The sequence below is a fragment of the Oryctolagus cuniculus genome, chromosome 15 (genome assembly GCF_964237555.1).
Source record: "Oryctolagus cuniculus chromosome 15, mOryCun1.1, whole genome shotgun sequence".
Classification (NCBI taxonomy): domain Eukaryota; kingdom Metazoa; phylum Chordata; class Mammalia; order Lagomorpha; family Leporidae; genus Oryctolagus; species Oryctolagus cuniculus.
In genome coordinates, this window is record NC_091446.1 from 40,772,824 (window position 1) to 40,799,967 (window position 27,144).

General features: G+C 41.6%; 1 protein-coding gene across 2 annotated transcripts in view; it reads left to right on the plus strand.

Annotated features, from left to right (window-relative positions):
- Window positions 1–18,087, plus strand: part of LOC100344091 (jerky protein) — a 28,384-nt gene extending 10,297 nt beyond the window's left edge. The window contains exons 3-4 of one of the 2 annotated variants that reach the window (XM_070057634.1): window positions 3,440–3,513; window positions 15,901–18,087. In XM_070057634.1, the coding sequence (XP_069913735.1) occupies window positions 16,117–17,754 (1,638 nt within the window). In that variant the 5' untranslated portion in view covers window positions 3,440–3,513; window positions 15,901–16,116 and the 3' untranslated portion in view covers window positions 17,755–18,087. The remainder of the gene's footprint in view (window positions 1–3,439; window positions 3,514–15,900) is intronic. The other variant, XM_002718379.5, reaches the window with a different exon arrangement.
- The last annotated feature ends 9,057 nt before the right edge of the window (window positions 18,088–27,144 follow it).

A 27,144-nucleotide genomic window follows, 5' to 3' on the forward strand; every position in this document is an offset into this window, starting at 1 on the left:
TCAACTAAATATATAATGACAACTTTGTTGTCATCTCATCAGTTTCACAGCTTCTTCACCAGAAGCAGATTCCATTTCAAGACACCACTTTCTTTGCTCGTTCGTAAGAAGTACCTCCTCATTACATTAAGGTTTTTTTTTTTTTTTGACAGGTAGCGTTACAGATAGTGAGAGAGAAAGAGACAGAGAGAAAGGTCTTCCTTCCATTGGTTCACTTTCCAAATGGCCTCAACGGCCAGAGCTACACCAATCCGAAGCCAGGAGCCAGGTGCTTCTTCCTGGTCTCCCATGTGGGTGCAGGGCCCAAGCACCTGCGCCATCCTCTACTGCTATCCCAGGCCATAACAGAGAGCTGGACCGGAAGACGAGCAAGCAGGACTAGAACTGGCACCTATATAGGATGCTGGCGCCACAGGTGGAGGATTAACCTAGTGTGCCACGGTGCTGGCCCCAACATTAAAGTTTTATCATGAGATTGTAGCAATTCTGACACATCTTCAGGCTTCCCTTCTAATTCTAGTTCTCTTGTGTTCACCACATTTGCAGTTATTTTGCCCCTCTTGAACCCCTCAAAGACATCTATGAGAGTTGTGATCAACTTCTTCCAAACCACTGTTAATGTTGCTATCCCACAAATTATGAATATTCTTTGTGGATGTAGAATGGTGAATTTTTATAGAAGGTTTTCAATTTACATTGCCCAGATCCATCAAAGACTCACTGCATATGGTAGCTATAGCATTAGAAAATGTATTTCTTAGATAATAACACTTAAAAGTCAAAATTACTCTTTGATCTTTGGGTTGCAGAATGCATGTTGTGTTATCAGCCAATAAAACAACATGAATCTCATTGTACCTCATCAAACACTTGAGTGACCAGGTGCATAGTCAGTGAGTAGTAATATTTTGAAGTGAATCTTTTTTTTTTTTCTGGGGTGTAGATCTCTTTAGTGGGCTTAAAATATTCAGTAAACCATATTTTAGACAGATATGCTGTCATCCAGGCTTTGTTGTTTCATATATAGAGCTGAGGGGGAGTAGTTTTAGTATTGTTCCTGAGAACCCTAGAATTTTCCAAATGGTAGATAAACATTGGCTTTTACTTAAAGTCACCATTAAAGTTGGCTGTGTTAGCCCTTAACAACAGAGCTAATCTGTTCTTTGAAGCTTTGCGTATGTGTGTGTATGTGTGTATGCGTGTGTTTTATTTATAAAAAGAGAACAAATTTTATTTATTACTATATACAGGGGATTTTTTAAAGATTTATTTATTTTATTTATTTGAAAGAGTTACAGAGAGGCAGAGGCAGAGAGAGAGAGAAAGAGAGAGAGAGAGAAGTCTTCAATCCACTGGTTCACTCCCCAAAGGCCACAACAGCCGGAGCTGGGCCAATCCAAAGCAGGAGCCAAGAGCTGCTTCTGGGTCTCCCACGTGGGTGCAGGGGCCCAAGGACATGGGCATATTCTAGTGTTTTCCCAGGTTATATCAGAGAGCTGGATGGGAAGTGAAGCAGCCGGGACTGGAACCGACGCCCACATGGGATGCCGGCACTGCAGGCAACGGCTTTACCCACTATGCCATACCACAGCACCAGCCCCTAATATATAGTTTTAAGAGCATAATGATATTTCCCATCCTGCCCTCTCTCCCTCTCTCACTACTTCATTCTTACTCTCCCATCTTCTTTCTTATTTTTCTTTTAATTTTTACAGTGACTTACTTTGAATTTTCTTTATAATCACAAGCTTAACCCTCCACCAAGTAAAGAATTCAGCAAATAGTCTTTTTTTTTTAAAGATTTATTTATTTATTTGAAAGTCAAAGTTACACAGAGAGAGAAGGAGAGGCAGAGAGAGAGAGAAGTCTTCCATCCACTGGTTCACTCCCCAGTTGGCCGCAACAGCCAGAGCTGTACTGATCCAAAGCCAGCAGTCAGGAGTTTCTTCCGGGTCTCTCATGTGGATGCAGGGGCCCAAGGACTTGGGCCATCTTCTACTGGTTTCCCAGGCCATAGCTGAGAGCTGGATCGAAAGTGGAGCAGCCGGACTCAAACCGGTGCCCATATGGGATGCCGGCACAGCAGGTGGCAGCTTACCCGCTACGCCACAGTGCCAGCCCCATGCAAGTAGTCTTTGAAGCTTCGAACTAGGCATTCATTTCTCCCTTCTATGATAGTTCTGGCTGGTATATTCAAATATAAGGCTATTTCAACTCCATTGAAAATCTGGTGTTTAGAAGCACCACCTGCATCGATTACCTTACCTAGATCTTTTGAGTAACTTGCTGCAGCTTCTGCACGTGGCGCTTCACTGTGCACTTGCATGTTATAGAAATGATTTATTTCCTTAAACCTCATAAACCGACCTCTGCTAGTTTCAGACTTTTCTTTTGCAGCTTCCTCCACTCTGTCATCCTTCATAGAACTGAAGAGTTAGGACCTTGCTTTTAATTAGGCTTTTGCTTAAGAGAATGTTCTGAATGTTTTGATCTTCTATCCAGACCACTAAAACTATCAGGAATAAGGCTGTTTTGCTTTTTTTTTTTTTTTTTTTCTGTTCCTATGTTCGAAGAAACCTGTGACTGTTTCTTTTACTTGAACACATAGACAGCATTGTAGGTTATTAATTAGCTAATTTCATTATTGTTTTGTGTCAGGAGTAGGGAGTTCTGAGGAGAGAGAGAAAGGGAAACAGCCCATCAGGGGAGTAGACATTTATTGACTAAGTTTACATCCATATGAGCAAGGTTCGTGGAACCCCAGAACAATTACAGTAGGAACAGCAAAAATTACTGATCACAGAGCAACCATAACAGATAAAAGCAATGATAGAAAAGTTTTAAACATTGTGAGAATACCAAAATGTGACATGAATTGAGCTCGTGCAGTTAGAAAAATGGTTTATTTGGGCCGGCACCGTGGCTCACTTGGCTAATCCTCCGCCTTCGGTGCCAGAATCCCATATGGGCACCAGGTTCTAATCCCGGTTGCTCCTCTTCCAGTCCAGCTCTCTGCTGTGGCTTGGGAGGGCAGTGGAGGGTGGCCCAAGTGCTTGGGCCCTGCACCTGCATGGAAGACCAGGAGAAGCACCTGGCTCCTGGCTTCAGATCAGCGTAGCTCCAGCCGTAGCAGCCATTTGGGGGGGTGAACCAACGGAAGGAAGACCTTTCTGTCTCTCCCTCTCACTGTCTGTAACTCTATCTGTCAAATAAATAAATAAATAAGATCTTTTAAAAAAAAATGGTTTATTTGATACAGGGTTGCAGCAAACCTGCCATGTGTAAAAGCAGAGTATCTGTGAAGTACAGTATTACAACACTGAATGAAATGACATACCTATAATAGCTAACTTTACATCTGCCAAATACTCTCCTAAGAGTTACTAATTCTAACAGTAACTCTAGAAGGATATGTGTTCTTGTTATTTCCATTTAACAGGGGAGGAAATTGAGGCGTAGAGCTATTAATTGTAAAGGTATCTGCTACATAGAAATGTTAACAAGATTAATCAGGTAATTTTGTAAAGTATTTATAAAAGTACCTGGCACATGTTAAATAAGGACTTGCTTAACTCCATTTAATTAGTCAGTGGTGAAATTGGAATTTAAATCTGGGTTGTCTGGCTCCACAATCTTTAAAATTAACCAGTGCATTCTACTGCTTCTCAAAGTTTGGATCCAGCATCCCTGGAATTCTATTAGGAGAAGACTGAGTGCTGAACATGTGCTGCAAAGTCATCTCCAAATGCAAGGCTAAAGCAGTTTTTTTTTTTTTCATTCCAAAGCAGTTTGGTTTGTTTTTCATTCCAAAGCAGTTTGTTTTTCATTCCAAAAATTGGGTATGTATTGGTTACAAAAGTTTGAATAATAAAGTCAGCAAAAATTTTTGAAGCAGCCTCTGTGTTGCAGAAGTCTCTACACTTTAGAAGCCTTCAGTCGAAAGCCAGCTTTTTCAAGCCGTTCTCAAGCTGAAGTTTCAAGAGAGAATTAATCCTTAATGCCTTAAGGCACCCACTCTGTAGTGTATTAACTTCTCTGTGCTCTGCATCTGGACTGCTACCACTCTGTACCATACTGAGAAAATAGTAACACTATTGCTTTATGTATTGTGGTTTGTATGAAGAACAACATACCCAGATGATTTCAAAATTATATGGCAAGTGCCATGGTTGACTTGTACAAGGGGTATTATGAGCAGAGCAAGTCTAGCCTAAAACCAGTGATTCTGAAGTCAGGCTTGAATTTAAATATAAGCTTAGCCGCTTATAAGGAGTGAACCCAGGAAGGATATTTAATTTCTCCCAAGTCTCATAAAGTTGTTGTATGGATTAAAATAGCATATATGAGTTATTTAGTATAATCCTGGTGCATAGTGTGTTTCATAATGGTGGTTATTTTTATTATATCTGTTTCTTAAGTTACTAGAATGCAAGCTCCTAAGTGTGCAACTTGAACCACTGCAGCCTCAACACATAAAGTAATGCCTTGCATGTTAAAAGGCACTCAGATATTTTTTGAGTCAATAAATGACACACACCAAGGAAGATTTCTTATAGTATGTAGTCTAAAATGAATAATGGGATTTGCCAGTGAAAATCAGGAGGAACCATTCCAGACAAAACAAAGAACAAGAATACACAAAAGCCTCCAAAAACTATAAATACATATTCACACTTGAGTGTGATTGTGAATACAGCTAAAGTGGATAATGACACTATACGAAAAATTAAGCATGGGCTTGATCATAAAGAATCCTCTATCGTGTGCTTTAAAGGTGTTGGATTTATATTCTGTAAGGCATAGCAGATTACGCCCAACAGAGGTATGAAGAACAAGAAGCAACAGGAAGGTTGTATCTCTACTATCTGTCCTACAACATGGGAGTCAGAGATGAAGGAACAATATGTGTAATTTATATTATTTAAAAGTGTAAAGGTAAGCAGTAGAGGAAAAGAAAAGAACTCTCTTGAGCTAAATGTTCATTGATCACTATAGAAAGTAAACGTACAATATCTATAATTGATACATGAAACAATTGCATTAGGACCATATTGTTTAAAGATATTGTATAGTAACTGGCCAAAGAACTAAAAACAAACTTTAAGAGTGATTGCCTCTGGAAAGCAGAACTGGAACTGTGGCAGGGTGGGACTTTTCATTATTAAAAGTTTTTAAATTTATGCTACTTATAAATTTTTTAAATCATAATATCTCAGAGAAAAGCAGTCCTTTATTGAATACATACTATGTGTCAGGCTAGGATATCCCATCACCTCCTGGGCCTGCAGAGTTTGTATCATTGTCCATCTTCTCAAACGTACCAAACTGGTACTTACTTGACAGCTTCTACACTTTCTGTTCCTCCCAAATGCCTTTATGTGACTAACTTATCCCATCATTCATCTGAAAGGTACCCATCCTTGCCCACTCTACCTGAATTGCTCACTTCATGCCCCAAGCAGTCCCTTTCATAACACTTAAAATACTTATGCTATGTCTTCCATATCACAGGGTTAAGTTTACAAGACAGGGACCTTAACCATCTTGTTCACCACGACAGCCCTAGTACCTAGAACAGGACCTGGCACATAGTAGGTGCTCAATAAATATTTCTTTATTGAATGACATTTTGCAAGTATCAAAAGCACTTCCAGCATATTTTTTAAAATATTTATTTATTTATTTGAAAAGCTGAGTTTGACAGAGAGAGAGAGCTTCAATTTGTAGGTTCACTTTCCAGATGGTCACAACAGCTGGTGCTGGTGCAGGCTGAAGCCAGTGTCCTGAACTTCATCTGATTTCTCATGTGGGATACAGGGGCCCAAGTACTTAAGTCATCTTCCACTGCTTTCCCAGGCATATTATCAGGGGACTGGGCTGGAAGCAGAACAGCCGGGACTTGAACTGGCTCTTTGGTATGGGTATTGGTGTGGCAGGTGGTACCTTAACCCACTGCGGCACATTGCTAGCTACAACAACCTGTGACCTCCTTGAAAAGAATGATAGTATCTTGGCCGGCGCCATGGTTCAATAGGCTAATCTTCCACCTTGCAGTGCCAGCACACCGGGTTCTAGTCCCGGACGGGGTGCCGGATTCTGTCCCGGTTTCCCCTCTTCCAGGCCAGCTCTCTGCTGTGGCCAGGGAGTGCAGTGGAGGATGGCCCAAGTGCTTGGGCCCTGCACCCGCATGGGAGACCAGGAGAAGCATCTGGCTCCTGCCATCGGATCAGCGCGGTATGCCAGCCTCAGCGCACCAGCCGCGGCGGCCATTGGAAGGTGAACCAACGGCAAAAGGGCAAAAGGAAGACCTTTCTCTCTGTCTCTCTCTCTCTCACTATCCACTCTGTCTGTCAAAAAAAAAAAAAAAAGGAAAAAAGAAAAAAGAATGATAGTATATTTATTTATTATTTTTTGTATCCAACATAGAATCTGATTTCAAGATGTTTATTACTGTAACATTTTAGTGAGGTATTCAACAAAAGTTTATGACTTGAATGTATGAATGAAATAATTCTATGACTTTTCTTATAAGCCATCTCATTGTCTTTACACTCTGTTACTTCTCCAGTTTATGTGTGTGTGTATGTGTGTGTGTACATACAAGTATGTATGCATACACCTTTGTGTCTTCCTGTGTATTTGTGTGTGTGTGTGTGTGTGTGTGTGTGTGAGGTCACATGGCCAAGAGTGATTTTTCCATTCATCAGAGCCTTCTAAGTGTCATGACTGGAGCTTCTGCTTCTATTTCATCTTTGATGGTCAGTGGTACTGAAGGAACCCACACTGTTTGGAAAAGGATGGTGGCCTGCGCCGCGGCTCACTAGGCTAATCCTCCGCCTTGCAGCGCCGGCACACCGGGTTCTAGTCCCGGTTGGGGCGCCGGATTCTGTCCCGGTTGCCCCTCTTCCAGGCCAGCTCTCTGCTGTGGCCAGGGAGTGCAGTGGAGGATGGCCCAGGTGCTTGGGCCCTGCACCCCATGGGAGACCAGGAAAAGCACCTGGCTCCTGGCTCCTGCCATCGGATCAGCGCGGTGCGCCGGCCGCGGCAGCCATTGGAGGGTGAACCAACGGCAAAAGGAAGACCTTTCTCTCTGTCTCTCTCACTGTCCACTCTGCCTGTCAAAAAATTAAAAAAAAAAATTAAAAATAAAATTTAAAAAAGTTTATTAAAAAAAAAAAAGGACGGTGAGCATCCTGGACTGTTAACAAAGGTGAAGTCCACAGAGAGCAATCAAATGGGAGCCTAACAAAGTCTTAAGGCACAGGTGAACATCCTTCACCTGGCTGAGCCAAGCATCCAGGTACAGGTGACTACAGTGGCCTGACATTTATGACCCTAGCAACAGCACCTATGGCTCATCTACACAGAGTGTGTGCTCACTCAAGTGATAAGGGGTGGTATGCAGCCACTGGCATGGCTTCCAAGCTCTCTAGTGCTGGCCAGCAACTATTTCTTCACATGGATTTCCTCTCCTGTTCTATCTCATTTGAGAAATCAGTCAATTGAATATTAACTATTTCTTTCTCTTGATATCCCTAATGAAAAATCTCAGTCTCTAAAAGTCAGTACCAATGTATATTTCAACAAGGATGTGTGAGGCAAGAAAGAAAAGCACAGTTCTAACATTCTAGGAATTTCCCTCACTGCTCATAATTTAGCAAATGTGAAAAGCCATATTATGAAATGGAAGGTTCCATTTGAAATTATTTAAATGAAACTATTTAGAATCAACGTGGCACTATTTATAGATCCTATGTTGCATTGTTTTGAAAATAGCACCACATGGTGCTGGTGGACCTCACAATCCATTCTTCAACATCAGTTGTAGACCTGAAGAATCTGTTTATTCCAAGGAGAGTTACTTCTGATGAGCTACTTCAGGATTCTAGCTTCCTCGGAGGAAAGAAGTAAGATCATGACAATATGATCTTTTTTTTTTTTAAACATATTATATTTATTGTATTTTCAGATTTCAGTTACTAAGGAAAATAATTATGTCAGTGATTACTTTTGGTTAAGGAAAGCCATTGAATTACTATAGTTAATTGTGAACTAATTAGACCAATTTGATTACATATATAAAAAAATACAACACTTGCTGTGTGCAAACTTGGCCCTCCTGATATTGGGAAAAAGGAAGGATAGGAGGGAAGGGAAGAGGAAAAATAAGAAAAAAGTAAAAAGAAAAGAAATTCAGTTGTAGATACTCATTGTGTTCAGTCACCTAAGGGCATATTTAGGAGTCTTATGTCCTAGAGATATAAAGTACTAGGTTTGTATAAGCAAGCTTGGAAATGGTCTGGGTCAACTTTATCATTCCCAGGTGGGGAAACCAAGACCCTGACAACTTGAGTGACTTGCACAAGCACTCACTAGTAAGTAGAAGAGGCAGAGGCAGACTGTGAACATATAGAACATCCCCACATTTTTAAAAATGGATACTATTAGTGTAAATATTAAGGTATAAATAATTATTATACTATGATCTTACTTTTTACAAGATCCTATTAGCAATCAGAAATTAGCATTATTTGTTTTTTACTTCCTAAGTTCTTTTTCATTCCATTTTCCTCAGAATTTTAACCTCATATAAATTTTTTGCCCCAGTGTGTTCATGCTTAATCAGCTTTAATTGATCACTTTATCAAATGTATTTCAAATAAAAATACAGATTTTAATATTAAGTTTAAAAGTAGTTTTTCTTTGGTTATCATTACAATTATTACATAAGTAATAGAAGTAACAAATAGATAAAATAATTTTGCAATTATTATAAAGCAAAGTAGAAATTTTCAGAATTTTATTGAAATTGGTAGAGATTTATTTTTCCATTGGTTTGTGTACTTGTGAAAGAACGTTATGATTAGAATGAGGCAGTTGGGGCTGGTGCTGTGGCACAGTGGGTTAAAGCCCTGGCCTGAAGCGCCAGCATCCCATATGGGCACTGGTTTGAATCCCAGCTGCTCCACTTCTGATCCAGCTCTCTGCTGTGGCCTGAGATAGCAGTAGAAGATGACCCAAGTCCTTGGGCCCCTGGACCCTCGTGGGAGACCCAGAAGAAGCTCCTTGCTCCTGGCTTTGGATTGGCGCAGCTCCGGCCATTGCGGCCATCTGGAGAGTGAACCAGTGGATGGAAGACCTCTCTCTCTTTCTCTACCTCTCTTTGTAACTTTGTCTTTCAAATAAATAAAATAAATCTTAAAAAAAAAAAAGAATGAGGCAGTTATATATTTTCTATTGCCTTATACAAAAATAAATGGGAATAGAAACAATTCATTTGTACCACTATCATCTATTCTTTCAAGTTCCTAAAAATTAGATACTGAGGGGCCAGCTCTGTGGAAAAGTGGGTGAAGCTGCCACCTGCAGTGCCAGCATTCCATATGGGTGCTGGTTTGAGCCCTGGCTGCTCCTCTTCCAATCCAGCTCTTTGCCTGGGAAAGCAGTAAAAGATGGCCCAAATCCTTTGTCTCCTGCACCCATGCGGGAGACCCAGAGGAGAATCCTGGCTTCCGGCTCCTGGCTTCGGATCGGCTCAGCTCTGGCCATTGTGGCCATTTGGGGAGTGAAACAGCAGATGGAAAACCTCTCTGTCTCTCTCTCTCTCCCTCTCTCTCCCTCTCTCCCTCTCTCCCTCTCTCCCTCTCTCCCTCTCTCCCTCTCTCCCTCTCCCCCTCTCCCCCTCTCCCCCTCTCCCTCTCCCTCTCTCACCCTGCCTCTGCCTCTGCCTCTCTATAATTCTGCCTTTCAAATAAATAAAAATATAAACCTTTAAAAAAAATTAGATACTAGAACTAACATCATGGCACACCAGGTTAAACCACTGCTTTTAAGGATGGCATCCTATATCTGAGTGCTGGTTCAAGTCCCACTTATTCTACTTCTGATCCAGCTCCCTGCTAATGCACCTGGGAAAGCAGCAAAGGATGACCCAAGTACTTGAGCCTCTGCCACCCATGCAGTAGACCTGGATGAAGTTCCAGTCGCCTCGCTTTGGCCTTGCCCAGCCCAGCCTTGGCCCTTGCAGCCATTTGAGGAGTGAACAAGCAGATGGAAGGTCCCTCTCTGATTCTCCCTGTCTCTCTCTGTCAATGCTGTCTTTCAAATAAGTAAACAAACAAATTTTTTAAACAGATTTATTTATTTGAAAGTCACAGTTACACAGAGAGAGGAGAGGCAGAGAGAGAGAGGTCTTCGCCATCCACAGGTTCACTCCCCAATTGGCCGCAGTGACTGGAGCTGAGCCAATCCAAAGCCAGGAGCCAGAAGCCAGGAACTTCTTCTGGGTCTCCCATGAGGGTGCAGGGGCCCAAGGACTTGGGCCATCTTTCACTGCTTTTCCAGGCCATAGCAGAAAGCTGGATCAGAAGTGGAGCAGCCAGGACTCGAACCGGTGCACATATGGGATGCTGGCATTGCAGGCAGCGGCCTTACCCACTACGCCACAGCACTGGCCCCAACAAGCAAATCTTGCTTTAAAAAAATAGACATCAAAAAACCTGAGTGATTTGGTTATCCACAATTAGTTTTAAAGATTTAGTAACTAACGATTCATTTAGATCCTCTTCGTAATTTTATTGAAAGCTATGAATTAGAAGCCATCTGACTTACATAGTCTTTGAATCCACATCAAAAATTATTTATTGAGGATTATCAAGTGACTATTATTTACTCCTTTTATTTTTCACCTAGAAACATGTGATTTAAACCAATACATAAAATATATTTATGTCACAGCCTTAAAGTTTTACTTACTGGGGCTGACATTGTTACACAGTCGCTTGGAATGCCAGCATCCCATATCAGATTTCCAGTTTGAGTCCCAGCCACTCCACTTCTGTTCCAGCTTCCTGCTAGTGCACCTGAGAAAGCAGTGTATTATGGCCAAAGTACTTCAGCTCCTGACACCCACATGGGACACTAGGAAGGAGTTCCTGGTTCCTGACTTTCACCAGCCCAGATGTGGCTATTGCACCTATTTGGGGAGTGGATCAGCAAATAGAAGATCTCTTTCTATCACTCTGCCTTTCAAATAAATAAATCTTGAATAAATCATTATGGGTTTTACTATTGAAAATGGGGAAATGTTGCCATGTAACTTAATTAACAAAGCTAATCCTCATTGTCAAACTAGTAAGTGAAACTGAATTTTTCTTTCTTTCTTTCTTCTTTTTTTTTTTTTTTTTTTTTTTTTTGACAGGCAGAGTGGACAGTGAGAAAGAGAGACAGAGAGAAAGGTCTTCCTTTTGCCGTTGGTTCACCTTCCAATGGCCGCCGCGGCCGGCGCTCTGTGGCCAGCACACCACCACGCTGATCCAAAGCCAGGAGCCAGGTGCTTCTCCTGGTCTCCCATGGGGTGCAGGGCCCAAGCACTTGGGCCATCCTCCACTGCACTCCTGGGCCACAGCAGAGAGCTGGCCTGGAAGAGGGGCAACCGGGACAGAATCCGGCTCCCCGACCGGGACTAGAACCCGGTGTGCTGGCGCCACAGGTGGAGGATTAGCCTATTGAGCTGCGGCGCCAGCCTGAATTTTTTTTTTTTTTTTTTTCTGTTAGAAAAAATCCAGTGTTATTTTTCAGTTCAAAGAAATCTTTGTTTTGAATAAGAATTATCAAAAACATTGCAGTAAATTATAGAATCCATCTTGAGCAGTGTATTTCTTTTTTCTTTTTAAAGCTTTACTCTATTTATTTATTATTTCAAGGGCAGAACAACAGAGAGAGGGGGAGAGAGAGAGAACCATCCACTGGTTCACTCCTCAGATGGCTGCAGTAGCCAGGCTGAATCCAGGAGCCAGGAACTCCATCCAGATCTCCCACACGGCTGATGGGGACTCAAATACTTGAGCCATCATCTGCTGCCTCCCAGATGCTTTACAAGCAAGCCCAATAAGAAGCAGAGCATCCTGGATGCTAACCAGCACTCTGATATGAAATGCTGGCATCAAAAGCGGCAGTTGAATCCACTATGTCACAACACCCACCCCTGAACAATATTCCTCTCTTTTTTTTATAAGACTGATTTATTTATTCATATATTTGAAAGGGAGAATGACAGAGAGATCTTCCATTTGTTGGTTCTCTCCCCAAATGGCCACCATAGGCAGGGCCAAACTAGAATCACAAATGGAGACAACCTACTCTACCACAACACTGGCTCCAGGTATGATACTCTTTAGAAAATAAACAAACATGTACGATTTGAACTTTGACATTGAATTTTTAGTATAATAAAATGTATGCTTAAAAATTAGAGATGAAGTCATTAATTACACTGGCTATCATAACCAAACTTGGTGTGTTTAATAAAAGATAAAAATATACTGGTCAGGTGTTTGAAAGAGTAGTTAAATCACCACTTTGGGGGGCCGGCACTGTGGCTCACTTGGTTAATCCTCTGCCTGCGGCGCCGGGTTCTAGTCCCGGCTGCTCCTCTTCCAGTCCAGCTCTCTGCTGTGGCCCAGGAGGGCAGTGGAGGATGGCCCAAGTGCTTGGGTCCCTGCACCTGTATGGGAGACCAGGAGGAAGCACTTGGCTCCTAGCTTCGGATCGGCGCAGCGCGCTGCCCGTGGCAGCCATTTGGGGAGTGAACCAACGGAAGGAAGACCTCTCTCTCTCTCTCTCTCTCTCTCTCTCTCTCTCCCCCTCTCATTTTCTATAACTCTACCTGTCAAATAAATATAAAAAAAAATAAAGAAAAAATAAATCACCACTTTGGATGGCGATATCCCATACTGGAGTGCCTGCCTCAAGTCCCGTCTCTTCTGCTTCCAATCCAGCTCCTTGCTAATGTTGACCCTGGAAGGCAGTAGATGATGACTTAAATTATCGTGGTCCCTTCCACATATGTGGGAGACCCTACCTGAGTTCCAGGCTCCCAGCAGTGTACTGGCAACAAGCCCAGCTGTTGCCGCTATTTGGAGAGTGAATCAATGGGAGGAAGAAATCTCTCACTGTCACGCTACCTTTTAAATAAAAAAAGATAAAGCTATATACTTTTTTTTTTTTTTTTGACAGGCAGAGTGGACAGTGAGAGAGAGAAAGAGAGAAAGGTCTTCCCTTGCCGTTGGTTCACCCTCCAATGGCAGCCGCGGCCGGCGCACCGCGCTGATCCAAAGCCAGGAGCCAGGTGCTTCTCCTGGTCTCCCATGGAGTGCAGGGCCCAAGCACTTGGGCCATCCTCCACTGCACTCCCTGGCCACAGCAGAGAGCTGGCCTGGAAGAGGGGCAACCGGGACAGAATCCGGCGCCCCGACTGGGACTAGAACCCGGTGTGCCGGCACCGCAAGGCGGAGGATTAGCCTAGTGAGCCGTGGCACTGGCCTAAAGCTATATACTTAATAGGGCAGATATTTGGCCTAGCAGTTAAGATGCCCACATTCCACACCAGAATACCTGGTTTGGATTCTCACCTCTAGCTCCTGACTCCAGCTTCTTGCCAAAGCAGACCCTGGTAGGTAGGTGGTGGTGATAGCTCAGGTTACTGGGTTTCTACTATCTGTGCGGGGGACCTGAATTGAGTTCCTTGCTGCCAGCTCAGCCCAGCCAGCATCAAAGGCATTTGGGGAGTGAACCAGTGGGTAGGGACACTCGATTGTGATCTCTTTCTCTCAAATTAAATACACAAATACACACACACGTATATATACACACATATTAACCATTATAATTTTATAGCTACTATAAAAACACAAGTCCACATGTTCTATTTTTCACTCATTCCTATGCCCTGGCATATTTTCTTTCATAAAGTAGAAGAAAGGACCATAGTAAAGGGAGAGGTAGGAAAGAAAAACGTTTGCTCGGAGCAAAGGAAAGAGTATGTTAAAGTAAGGAGAGGAAATAAGTAGGATTCTGTAGTCAAATAGACAGGAGGCATAGAAACTCTATCACTTAGAAGTTTTTGACACTAGCCAAGGGCAGGTCAACTCTTTCTGAGTCTGATGCTTTTTTTTTTTTGGACAGGCAGAGTGGACAGTGAGAGAGAGAGACAGAGAGAAAGGTCTTCCTTTTGCTGTTGGTTCACCCTCCAATGGCCGCCGCGGCCAGCATGCTACGGCTGGCGCATCACGCTGATCCAAAGCCAGGAGCCAGGTGCTTCTCCTGGTCTCCCATGCGGGTGCAGGGCCCAAGCACTTGGGCCATCCTCCACTGCACTCCCGGGCCATAGCAGAGAGCTGGCCTGGAAGAGGGCAACCGGGACAGAATCCGGCGCCCCGACCGGGACTAGAACCCGGTGTGCCAGTGCCACAAGGTGGAGGATTAGCCTAGTGAGCCGTGGCACCGGCCATGATGCTTCTTAAATACTAGCTTCTCAGTGTGGCACACTGGCACACAGAAAGTTACCTGATAAATTATAGTTATCATTATAACCTAATAGGAGAAACCCGTGTAAAATGAGTTTATCTACCTCACCAAATATGATATTTTCCTACCCTAAAGGTGAGAATCCTCATTGGATTTTACACATTTCTTACATTTATTTACTAGATTTTTAAGTCTTCTGGTTAGAGGATTGGTGCTTTACTCATTTGTAAGCCTCCCATCTAATAGGACTGCTTTTGTATCTAATGGGAAAATAGAAACTTGGGATTTAATTAACAATCTTCTGACTTTTATAAGTCCTGTTAAACATTTGATGAAAATCTGAACAATATGAGGATGATGAGAATGATGAAGAAAAGTTGGGCTTCCAATAGGACCTCATAAAATAGTGCATGAAATAAGGCCCTTACCACAAGTTTTAAGTTAAAAATTCTAATGAATTTTTTCTAGGTTTTGAGTTTAAGGAAATACTTTATTAGAATGTCACAAATGAAGTTGATAACTGATTCTGAGTCACAGTTGGGATGTACAATTTGTGAAACAGTTTTTAAAAAATGGGCAAATATTTAGCCTAGCATTTGAGACACTTGCATCCCGTATCGGAGTGTCTAGGTTCAATACTCAGCTCCAACTTCTAATTCTAGCGTCCTGTTAAAGCAGACACTGCAAGGAAGTAATTGACTTCCTGACACCAATGTGGGAAACAGAATTAAGTTCCCTGCCACTAGCTTCAGCCCCAGCCCACCTTGTGGGCATTTGGGGAACCTGTCAGTGGAATAGGAGCAGGCATCTGGTGCAGCAGTTAGGGCACTACTTGGTACTCACATCCCATATCAGAGTTCCTGGCTTTGAGTTCCATCTCCACCTCCAATTCCAGCTTCTTGCTAATGTGCATCCTGGGACACAGCAAATGATGATGCAGGTACCTGAGTCCCTGCCACCCACATGAAAAACCTAGTTTGAGTTCCGGGTTCCTGGCTTTGGCCTGGCCCAGTCCCAGCTTTGGTGGGCATCTAAAGAGTGAACAAGTGAATGAAAAATCTCTCTCTCTCTCTCTCTCTCTCTCACTTCCTTGCATATAAAATAAAAATAAATTTTAAAAAAAATAAACAAGCAAAAAATGAGTGGGTATTTAGGAAATATTCATGGGAGTGTTTGGAACATACATAAAAGGATCTCTTTTTCATTTTTCCTGTCTGCTCATTGTGGAGAAATATATAACCAGATAGATAAATGCCAAATAGATGAATTGTTTTAAAAAATCTGTATTCAATGGATATAAATTTAATCTTTAACCTTTTCTTACCAAAGTATCTCTATGTTATTCTACATGGGACTCACCTACTGACTGTGTCAGTCAAACAGCCAAGAAGAACAGATTTCTTTGCTAAAAATATTGCTTCTGAAATCATCTTGGCAGACAATACTCGCTCAAAAAAAATTCTGCCCAATAAAGTAAACAAATTTTGGGAGACTGAAAATTAGCAGAAGAGATGAGTAGTAGCTGCATAACCTTGAACAGAGTTCTAATTGAGCCTCAGTCTTATCTTCATTAAAATGATATTTTTAATACAGGTCCACAGTCTTTATTCTGCAGTTGCAAAATGAGACAAAAACAGAAACCACTCTGAATCCCAAAAGTATTTTTCGAAGTCTGACATCAGGACTATCTGGCAATGAAATCTATCATGGACAAACATGAAGTCTCTGTTTTGTCAACCTTTGCATCAGTCACACCTGCCTCTGTTATTTCGTGACATTTGATGACTTGAGGATTAACTGCATTGGAAAATGTCCAAAAGAGTTAAAGCTATTCCTATGGATAACAGTGAGAAGAAGAAAAGGAAGCATCTGTCGTTATCAATAGCTCAGAAAGTGGAATTATTGCAGAAGCTTGATGGTGGTGTGTCTGTGAGGCACCTTACTGAAGAATATGGTGTGGGCACCACCACCATATATGACTTAAAGAAACAGAAAGACAAGTTGCTGAAATTTTACAGTGACAGTGATAACCAAGAACTAATGAAAAATAGGAAAACATTGCACAGGGCGAAAAATGAAGATCTTGACCGCGTGTTGATTGAGTGGATCCGACAACAAAGAAGTAAAGATATGCCACTGACTGGTTTGTTGGTCATGAAACAAGCTAGACTATATCATGAAGAACTGAACATTGAAAGCGAGTGTGAGTATTCAGAAGGCTGGCTACAGAAATTCAAGAAGCGTCATGGTATCAAGTACCTTAAAATTTGTGGTGAAAAAGCTTCTGCTGATCATGAGCCTACTGAAAATTACATTGATGAATTTGCTAAAATAATATCTGATGAAAACTTTAGCCCGGAGCAGATTTACAATGCTGATGAAACAGCTCTGTACTGGTGCTATGTTCCTAGGAAAACCTTAGCAATGGCTGACGAAAGAGTCCCAACAGATTACAAGGATGCCAAGCAAAGATTAACTGTTCTTGGGTGTGCCAATGCTGCTGGCACACACAAGATAAAATTGGCAGTGATCGGGAAAAGTCTATATCCAAAGTGTTTAAAAGGTGTATGCAATTTACCTGTTCATTATTATGCAAACAAGAAGGCATCAGTAACAAGGGAGATCTTTGCTGATTGGTTCAATAAGCACTTTGTGCCAGCAGCACGAGCTCATTGCAAGCAAGCTGGACTGGAAGACAACTGCAAGATTTTACTCTTCCTAGACCACTCTTCTGCACATCCCCCTCCTGAACTTCTTGTGAAAAGTAATGTTTTCGGCATTTACCTTCCACAAAATGTGACATCTATAATACAGCCTTGTGACCAAGGAATTCTACGTTCCATGAAGAGCAAGTATAAACACTTTTTTTTAAACAGCATGCTTGCTTCAGTTAACAGAGGTCTGAAAATCCAGGACTTCCTTAAAGAATTTAGTCTTAAGGATGCCATCTATGCAGTTGCTAATGCTTGGAATGATATTGATAAGTCAACATTAAAAAATGCTTGGCACAGACTTTGGGCTACAATGATGTTTGAAAATTACCTTGCTGATGAAGATTTTGAAGGATTTATAGACTCTAATGAAAAGACCATGATTTCTAAACTCCTAACTTATGCCAAAAGTTTATCAGCCGAAAGTGTAAATAAGTTAGAAGAAGCCGACATTGAAGAAATGTTGAACATCGATAATGATGCACCCATTGAGCATCCCTTGAGTGATGGAGAAATTGCTGAGTTGGGGTTGAATATAGATGAGTATGAAGACACTAGTAGTGATGATGACATTATGAGCACAGATCAAAAAATCTCCATAGACCATATGGTAAAAATATGTGACCAATTAATTGCTGGCCTTGAACAATGTGCATTTATCAGTAAGCAGGAGATCATGGCAATTTACTCAATTAAAAAGAAACTGCTTAGACAGAAACCTGTGTTAAAGAGATAGGTGACACTGGGTAAAGTCTTTTAAAAGGCTCTCTTGATAATGCCACTTCATCAGTTGAGAATTCTCTTTCTGGCTCATCATATTATGTCCAGCTCCAGCTTGGTTTCATGGACAATGATTTTTATTGATTAACTTCTTCAAGATTCTCAGGCAGCCAGAACTGATGAACATTTATGACACGTTTATGTGTTTTCATCAGTATAAGCTTAAAATTTTACTTTAAAATTTCCTTAGAGATTTTTCCTTTATTACAAGCAACAAAAAAAAAAGCTTAAAGTATATAAAGTCTATATCCTGTTATTTCATTTACCAATAAATTTATTTACCTACAAATTTTATTTACCATTACTTATTTATGTACATAAATTATAATATTATTTATGTTCTTTATTCTACTGAATGTGAATGGTTATACATTTCTTTGTAGAAATATTAATGTGTATCATCAGAGGGTATAGCCCCATACCCATTTGGAGTATCTCCAACTATACAGTATATATATGAATATATATATATATATACACACACATATACACACACACATATATATATATATATTCCAGAGAATTACTGTTTTTTTCCAAATTTCAAAGAGCGTTTTCACAAGCGTTGTGGCATAGCAGGTTAAGCCTCCACCTGTGCCTGCAACACCAGCATTCCATATGGGCACTGGTCCATGTCCCAGGTGCTCCTCTGCCTATCCAGCTCTCTGCTAATGCACCTGGGAAAGCAGCAGAAGATGGCCTAAATACTTGGGCCCCTGAACCCACATGGGAGACCCAAAAGAAGCTTTGGGCTCCTGGCTTCGACCTGGCCCACCCCAGCTGTTGCATTCATCTGGGGTGTGAACCAGCAGATGGAAGACATCTCTCTCTCTCTCTGTGTCTCTCTTCTTCTCTATGTAACTCTGCCTTTCAAATAAAATAAATAAATGAACTAACAAACATGCTATTAAGACCTATGAGGCACCGCGGCTAATCCTCCACCTGTGGCGCCGGCACACCGGGTTCTAGTCCTGGTCGGGGAGCCGGATTCTGTCCAAGTTGCCCCTCTTCCAGGCCAGTTCTCTGCTGTGGCCAGGGAGTGCAGTGGAGGATGGCCCAAGTGCTTGGGCCCTGCACCCCATGGGAGACCAGGATAAGTACCTGGCTCCTGCCATCGGATCAGCGTGGTGCGCCGGCCGCAGCACGCCGGCCGCGGCGGCCATTGGAGGGTGAACCAACAGCAAAAGGAAGACCTTTCTCTCTGTCTCTCTCTCTCACTGTCCACTCTGCCTGTCAAAAAAAAAAAAAAAAAAAAAAAAAAAAAAAAAAAAAAAAGAAAAACCTATGAGGGTAGAAACCATGTCCATGCATCTATGTTCTCTACCCTGTCCTCACCATCTCAGTAGCTGGCATATAATAACATGCTTAAAGAAAACACACACTTTGGGATCAGGTTTCTTGACCAGATTAACTTAACTATATGTGACAAAGCCAGATTTTCTATACTACATTCAACTTTCCTTTTTCCTGTCTCCTTTTGGGAACTACTCCTGCCAGGTCCAAGTGTGAACATTACTCTGCAGCCTCTCTGCCAAGCCAGCCTGACTTTTCTATTGTCCTCACCATTCTGCCACCTTCTTTGTGTCTGTTATTTCCCATTAGCTCTCTGCTAGTTGCTCTTATAAAGTGTAGTCAGCCCTCACCATACTGTGAACTCATATATTACCTGACTGGTAATTGGTTCCCATTCTCCACTCAGTACTGTTCTTTGAGGTGATCTAAAGTTGCGCAGGAGAAGCATGACATGGATGGGAAATAGAATCCCAGTGGGGAGTAAAATGGCAGAAACTCCATCTTTGTAAGTAGGGATATGGAGAATGGCTACTGTATGTCCCCAGTGTTATCCAAACTTATAGGATCAGTTACTGAAACAGATGCTGCCTAACAGGAAGATGCCTGGAGTCACTGTGCTGCCCTGAAAAATCTCAGCCAGGCACATGATTCAGTCTCCCATTGATATTTAAGCCAAAGTGAAAAATTGACCACCAGGTGATACTAAACTTTGCATCAGGAACCAAATGCTTGGAACTGGCCTTATGCAAAGGAATTTTGGGCCTCAGTTACCATGTTTTGTTAAGACTTTTTGTAGGGTGTGAGGGAGGGGAGTTCCTGCAGGTGCTGCCAATGGCCGCAGGTGCTGCAGAGGGGGGCAGGCCTGAGTGGAGCAGGTGAGGAGGAAGTGGGGCAGAGAAGCAGACGTGGGCCCCCTCCCTGCAGCCCCCAGCCCCGTGGAGGACCACACGGTTGTGTCTGGCTCTGCCCATAAAAAAAAATAAAAATAAAAAAAGACTTTCTGTATAATTTTTATAAAATTCTAAAGATGGATAATCTTTCTCTCCCAAGTGATATACTTTACATAAGCTGTTTATTTCTTTACCTCAGGATAGTAAGTGTCTACAATGCAAATCCCAGTTGATTGGTAGTAGCTGCCTAAAGCACAAGTTTGAGAATTTGAGCCGTGTGCTGACTCAATCGGTAGTAATTATTTGTTAGTGTCTGCCATTGGTGCAGAAAGTAGCAATGGCAGAACTTATGCCATCTGTCCCTTAGGAGGACCTTACATTTTTCCTATATATCTTTGTTTCAGACTTCCTGCTTCTGCTGAGTCACTTTAGTTCATAGATGATCTCACAATCTTACATTCTTATTCTGCATTAATTTTTATGTTGCTCTGACATGAACAGGACCCGTTTTCCTTGACACACACTTACACAAGTGTGTGTGTTAGTCACAATTTAAAAAGTTTTAGTGATAGGGAGGGCACTTTGACATAAACCAAACATTTGGACATTTCTATCTTCAGCCGAAACCAACCCTGTGGCCCTGGATTAGAATGCACTGCTTCGTATGAACTCATATTTCCATGTATGAGATGTATATGCAGATAAACACAGAAATACAGATGTGCATACATGCATTAGTTAATATACAGGTATATATATCCCAATGAGAGAGGTGAGAAGCAGTGACACCCTAGTAATAATAAGTATCCAGCTTTGATTTCTAACGATCATTCAGTGAAAGGAACTAGAATGCCATGGAGGAATGATTGGGAGGCTGGACAGGGAAAGGGAAAATACAAAATGTGGATGGAACATCTTGTGCCAGAAAGTAAGGAATTTTTTTTTTTAAGTAGAACTTGCCAAAGGTATATAAGGGTCAACCTAAAGGAGCTCCTAATGGCCAAAGGTGGAGCAATTTGAGCAGCAAAATAATGATCATATTGGATGTAACCCTTAAAAATAAATATCCATGACATCTTATAGTTAAGAAACTTATTATATAAATGGAAAGAAAGTATATGTCTTCCTTAAATTCCAAATAATAAACATAATGGAAAGAACAAAATCAACATTAGGTGAACACCACAGTGATAATTGTAGCAGACAACATATAAAGATGTATGCCAAAGTTAGTTAGAGCTTGATGAGAAACAGATTTACATTGTTTCAAAGTATTTCCCCCAGATATTAACTATCTAGAAAGAAATAATAAACTTTATAATAGTGTAAGTCAGCAGAAAGAAATCAAAATATAGGTTAACATCACCAGTAATGAAAGGTCTTGTGTTCCACTATGTGGTGCACTGAGGACACAATATCATTTCTGTGCTATTTTTGCCAAAAATATAAAACCTCAGTCCAATCATGAGAAAACCTAGTTTGGCAGACATTGAACAAAATAACTGATAATACTCTTCAAAGATATCAAAGTCATAAAAGACAAGGGAGGACTCAAAAATTCACAGATGGTGGGAGACTAAGAAATAACAAAGGGCCATGTGGGATCCTGGATAGGATTCTGGAGCAGAAGAAGGGCATGAGTGGAAAAAGTGATGAAATTCAAATATAGTCTTCAGTAAATAGGATTATATGCCAATGTTGATTTCCTGGATCTAATAATAATACTGTGTTTATGTGAGATGTTAACATCGTAGAGAAGCTGAGTGAGGGATATATGGAAAGTATATTATTTCTGCATCCTTTCCATAAACCCAAAATTTGTTCAAGATAAAAAGTCAAGAAATTATTTTTTTTAATTAAAATCCCTTCAGCCAACCTATCTAAAAGGAACCCCTCCTTCTAGCCTCTCCTCTCAACAGATCAAGCCTCTAGCCAGGATGACCAAGCCCATCTCACTCCAAGCCTCCCAACCTCCATCCAATGCCTTGCCCATCTCTCTCAATTTATCATCTAAAATGATTTGTCTCTCTACCCGTTAACTTAAAGCCTACCTTTAAACCTGAAAAAGCCTACTGTGTTGGAAAAGGAGTGGTCAAATCCAGCTCCCTGCCTATAGTATCATATCCCAGAGAAACCAGCAGAGGCTTCATGGTTGTCATCTTTTCTGCATTCTCCAGGCCCAAAGAACAGAGAGGGTCAGAATAAAGGCTGATTTGTTATTCATACGAGTTATATCACCTCCACCTTTAGAATTAAGATGTAACTTCTGAGTTTTAAATAAGTGTGTTGTTTTCTTTGCTACACTCCTAAGTTAGTGAGAATCCCATGAGCCTATTTTGTTTCCTTTAAATGGTTTTTGTGGGTGGGTGTTAACTCTCTATCTTTGCATGTCTAAAATTGTCTTCGTTTTACACTGTTACTTTAAGAATATTGTTTTGTTATCTTCAGCGTCTTCATTCCTTTCTTAGGTAATCTGTTTTTGGTTTGTTTTGAGAAGGGTTAGGATTTTCACCTCTATCTTTGGTTTTCAGAAATGTTAGCATCAAGTGGCTAGGTGTGATCTGGGATTCTTTAATTTTTTCTATTGATTCTAGTAGCTACTCATGAGCCCTCTCATTGGAAGGTTCATGATTTCATTAGCAATGAAATATTTCATTTTATTAACTCTGAATACTCTTTGCCTCCATTCCCGCCATTCCGTCCTTCTAGAATTCCTTGAACTTTCCTCAGATGTTTGGTGAGTCTTGATTGTGTCAGTCATATATTAGTTATATGTCTGTCTGTGCATACTTACCTGTTTTTTCTGTTCTGCTTCCTAAGGTTACAGGGGAGAGATGAATATATACCAGACTGAGGGCATCAGGGGCTCATCTTGGCAGGAAACTTCTTCCTTTGGGAGTTCACATATCTCTTGGGTACTACCCTACCTCTAATGCCCAGTGTCCCCTTCACTGGAGTTGCCTCTGCTGCTTGCTTTATAGCACAAAAGCAAAGTAGAAGACAGGAACTGTCTGCTTGTTCCTCCTACTGTAATATTACAAAAATCACAGTGAATATGGCTTTGGGACTGCCTGCTGGTCCTCATATCCACTTTTCCCTAGCTCAGAGGAAGCTAAAGCCTTGCCTCACAATTTACAGGTGCCCTCTTCATGAATTGTAGGTAGTGGAAAAATGTTTCTTCCTTCAAATGTCATCCCAATTATACTTTCTGCCTTTGCAGTTAGTTGCTCAGCATTTTTAGACCATTTAGAGCATTTCATTTTGTAAGTCACCATTATTTTCAAGTTATCTGTGTATATATCGTGTTCATGATTTAAAAAATGTATTTAAGAAAATTATGTTGATACAAAAAACTGTAGAATCCATGCATATGAAGGTCTTCATAAAGGCTCTTTTTTGTTTTTATATAAATTTTTTATTTAATAAATATAAATTTCATAAATGCAACTTATATTATAGGGGTTCTTCCCCCCCATATCCACCCTCCCACCCCCAAACCATCCCTCCTCCTACTCCCTCTCCCTACTTCTTCATCAAGATGCATTTTTAATTATCTCATAAAGGCCCTTATAGGTAAGACCAAAGTGATCTGGTTGAAGCAGCAGAGGCAACCCTGAGCATAAACAATTGATCTCCCCTTTGCTCTCCATAGTAGCATCTGAGAAGCTCTACAGAATCCTAGAACTCTGCAGAACAGTTCAGAATCCCCTGGCATGATGAAAATTCTGCCTCTCAACTTTAGTTCTGCCATAGGTCCTGATACCAGCTTTTGCCATTCGTTCCATATGTTCCATTTTAGAGAGATAGTGGCATAAAATTTTTTTTAAAGAATGGACAGCCACTGAGCACCTACTACATATATATAAGCACTGTCCCAGGTACCTACATATTACCTCACTTTGTCCCCACAGTGACCCTCTCAAGCAAGTATTTTTATCTCCAGGATATGATGCATAGACAAACAGAGGGGCCGGCGCTGTGGTGCAGCGGGTTAAAGCCCTGGCTTGAAGCGCTGGCATCCCATATGGGCGCCGGGTTCTAGTCCCGGCTGCTCCTCTTTCAATCCAGCTCTCTGCTATGGCCTGGGAAAGGAGTGGAGGATGGCCCAAGTCCTTGGGCCCCTGCACCCGCGTGCTGGCTTTGGATTGGCGCAGCTCCGGCCGTTGCAGCCATCTGGGGAGTGAACCAGCAGATGGAAGACCTCTCTCTCTGTCTCTACCTCTCTCTGTAACTCTTTCAAATGAATAAAATAAATCTTAAAAAAAAAAAAAGGCAAACAGAGCAAGAATGTGCACAAAAGCAAATGTACAAGAAATACCCCATTATTTTATTTGTTTAAATTTAATTAAACCAGAGGTCAGCATCGTGGTGTCACAGGTAAAACTGCTGCCTGTAACACTGGCATCTCATATAGGTGCTGGTTTGTGTCCAACTGTTCCACTTCCGATCCAGCTTCCTGGTAATGGCCTGGGAGAAGCCAAAGAAGACAATCCAAGTCCTTGGTCGCCTGTCAGCCACTTGGGAGACCCAGATGAAGCCCCTAGTTCCTGGCTTCAGGCTAGCCAGCCCTGGACGTTACAGCCATCTGGGGAGTAAACCAACAGATGGAAGATCTCTGGTTTTTCCCCCCTTTCTATCTCTTACTTTCAAATAAATGAAGTAAATATTCTTTCAAAAAATAAATAAATAGATTTACTTCAGCCAAATCCTAGCATGAATGCACTGGAATGGTAAAAAATGACCTCTCAGCTATTTGGGGGCTTACCATAAAAGATCTGACTCGTGGTCTTAGGGTCTTTCCGAGTGCATGGAGAGGGCCTGTCTTGTTCTCTGGCTTCTTCCCAAGGATCTGCTGGATGCTCAGAAAAGCTTACTTTAGACTGTGAAACTGTGGTTTCCATGTGACCTCTGATGTCAGGATCCATGAAAGGTTGGGATCTCATCTCTAGAACTCAGTCTCTCAAGGTTCCCCTCTGCACCCAGCCACCCTCTCTGAGCACCAGCTTCCTCCTCTGACTCCTTTACCAAGAGTTACCAAAAGCTCAGAAACCCTGTCACCCTAGACACCCTAGGTTAGTGATCAGGAGGTATTTGTCTCCTCCTTATTGTTGCCCTCAAAGTGTTAGCTTTTCTCTTCTTCTCAGAACACTTACCAGAATCTTAGTACGTATAAGCTTTTACAAAATGAAACCTGGTCTGTGAGAGTTTCTGCTTTCCTTGTGCCAAAAACCTTGAGGCAAGAAAAATACCAAGAGTCACTGGCTTAGAAAGGGCATAGTAGAGCAGGCATTGTGGAACAGCAATTAAGATGCACATATTCCATATCAGAGTGCCTGGGGGCAACGCCCTGCTCCATTTCTTTCTTTTTTTTTTTTTTTCTTTTTTTTTGACAGGCAGAGTGGACAGTGAGAGAGAGAGACAGAGAGAAAGGTCTTCCTTTTGCCATTGGTTCACCCTCCAATGGCCGCCGCGGCCGGCGCATCGCGCTGATCTGAAGCCAGGAGTCAGGTGTCTCTCCTGGTCTCCCATGCGCGTGCAGGGCCCAAGCACCTGGGCCATCCTCCACTGCACTCCCGGGCCATAGCAGAGAGCTGGCCTGGAAGAGGGGCAACCGGGACAGAATCCGGCGCCCCGACCGGGACTAGAACCCGGTGTGCCAGCGCCGCAGGCGGAGGATTAGCCTAGTGAGCCGTGGCGCCGGCCCCTGCTCCATTTCAAAACCAGCTTCTTGCCAATGCACACCCTAAGGTGTGGCAAGTGATGGCTTGAGTTCTTGGGTCCCTGCCACCCATACAGAAGATCCGGATGGAATTGGTGGCTCCTGGGCTTGGCCTGGCCCAACTCTATCTTCTGTGGGCATTTGGGAAATGAACTAGTAGACAGAAAATCTCTGTTTTCTCTGCCTTTCAAATAAAATAAATTTTAAAATTTTTTCAAGAGAAAGCACATGATATAGAGACTATAAAAACATATTTCAATAAATTTTTCCTGCCACAAAAATTAAGTAAGTTCAAAGGCTGAAAGTAGTAAGAAGCAGAACTAGGATTCAAAAGACTCTTCCACTTCTGCGCATAATCTAAATGGAAAACTCACATGAAGATCAAACTCCAGTTGTTCCAGAACAGGTGCTCCTGGGCAGAGCAGCAGCTGTAGATTCTAATAGAATTGTCCTGGGGCCACTAGGATTGAGATTGCAAGTGGAAGAGATCCAGAGACTTGAGTCTTGTCAAGGTTTTCCATCCAAGACTAGAACTGGTATGTATACTGTGGGACATTCTATCGTGTTACACTAGATGAGTGTTATGTGACCCAAGTATAGACTCTAAATTATTCTAATCTTGGAATTTCCTCATGGTCTAATGCTTGTGTAAAACTCTGCTTGCCATAATCAGAATAGCAGCAGTTTTGATAAACGTTTGATTTTTTAGTTATTTATTTATTTTCACTTTATTTGAAAGGCAGAGAGCCAGCCAGAGAGGAAGCCAAGGACTTCATTTGCATCTCCCACGTGGGTATCAGGGACCAAAGTAGTGGAGCCATCATCTGCAGCCTCCCAAGGTGTGCATTAGAAGAAACCGATGAGCATTTGAATGGAACAAACCCAGGCAGCTTCTCAAATTGTAATGCATACATTATGTAAAGGAGAGGTAAAATGAAATTAAATGTACTTTCAGGGGATTTTTGAATTATACCCCTTTGAAAAATAATTTCATATTTCCAAGTAGAAGACTTATTTAACCCTGTTTCAAAGAGCCAAGAACTTCATTTTGTTTCAAATTAACTTATTCTTTCCAATACTAATATGAATGTGTTATTCTTCCTCAAAATTTCAGATGGATAAGGAATTAAGCCACTAAGAAAACTAAACTGGTTAATTTGGGATCTATCTTTATTTTTGTGTTTGCAGTAGTGTTTTGACCTCAATGGTTATAAACACATTAGAATTTTTTAAAGCAGGGAAGAGGAAGTGGTGTGAATCCTCTGAACAACCAATATAAGGGATTATAGAGTTCAGGTCTGCATAAGTAAGACTTTTAGACCCACAGTGTTTTGTTTACCCTAATTTTCCCTAAGTAAACATTTTGGATGTGTCATAAAATATGGGTGGTGGAGGAAGAGAAACTCAAAGTAGAAAGGAAAACTGTCCTGAACATCTGCCATCC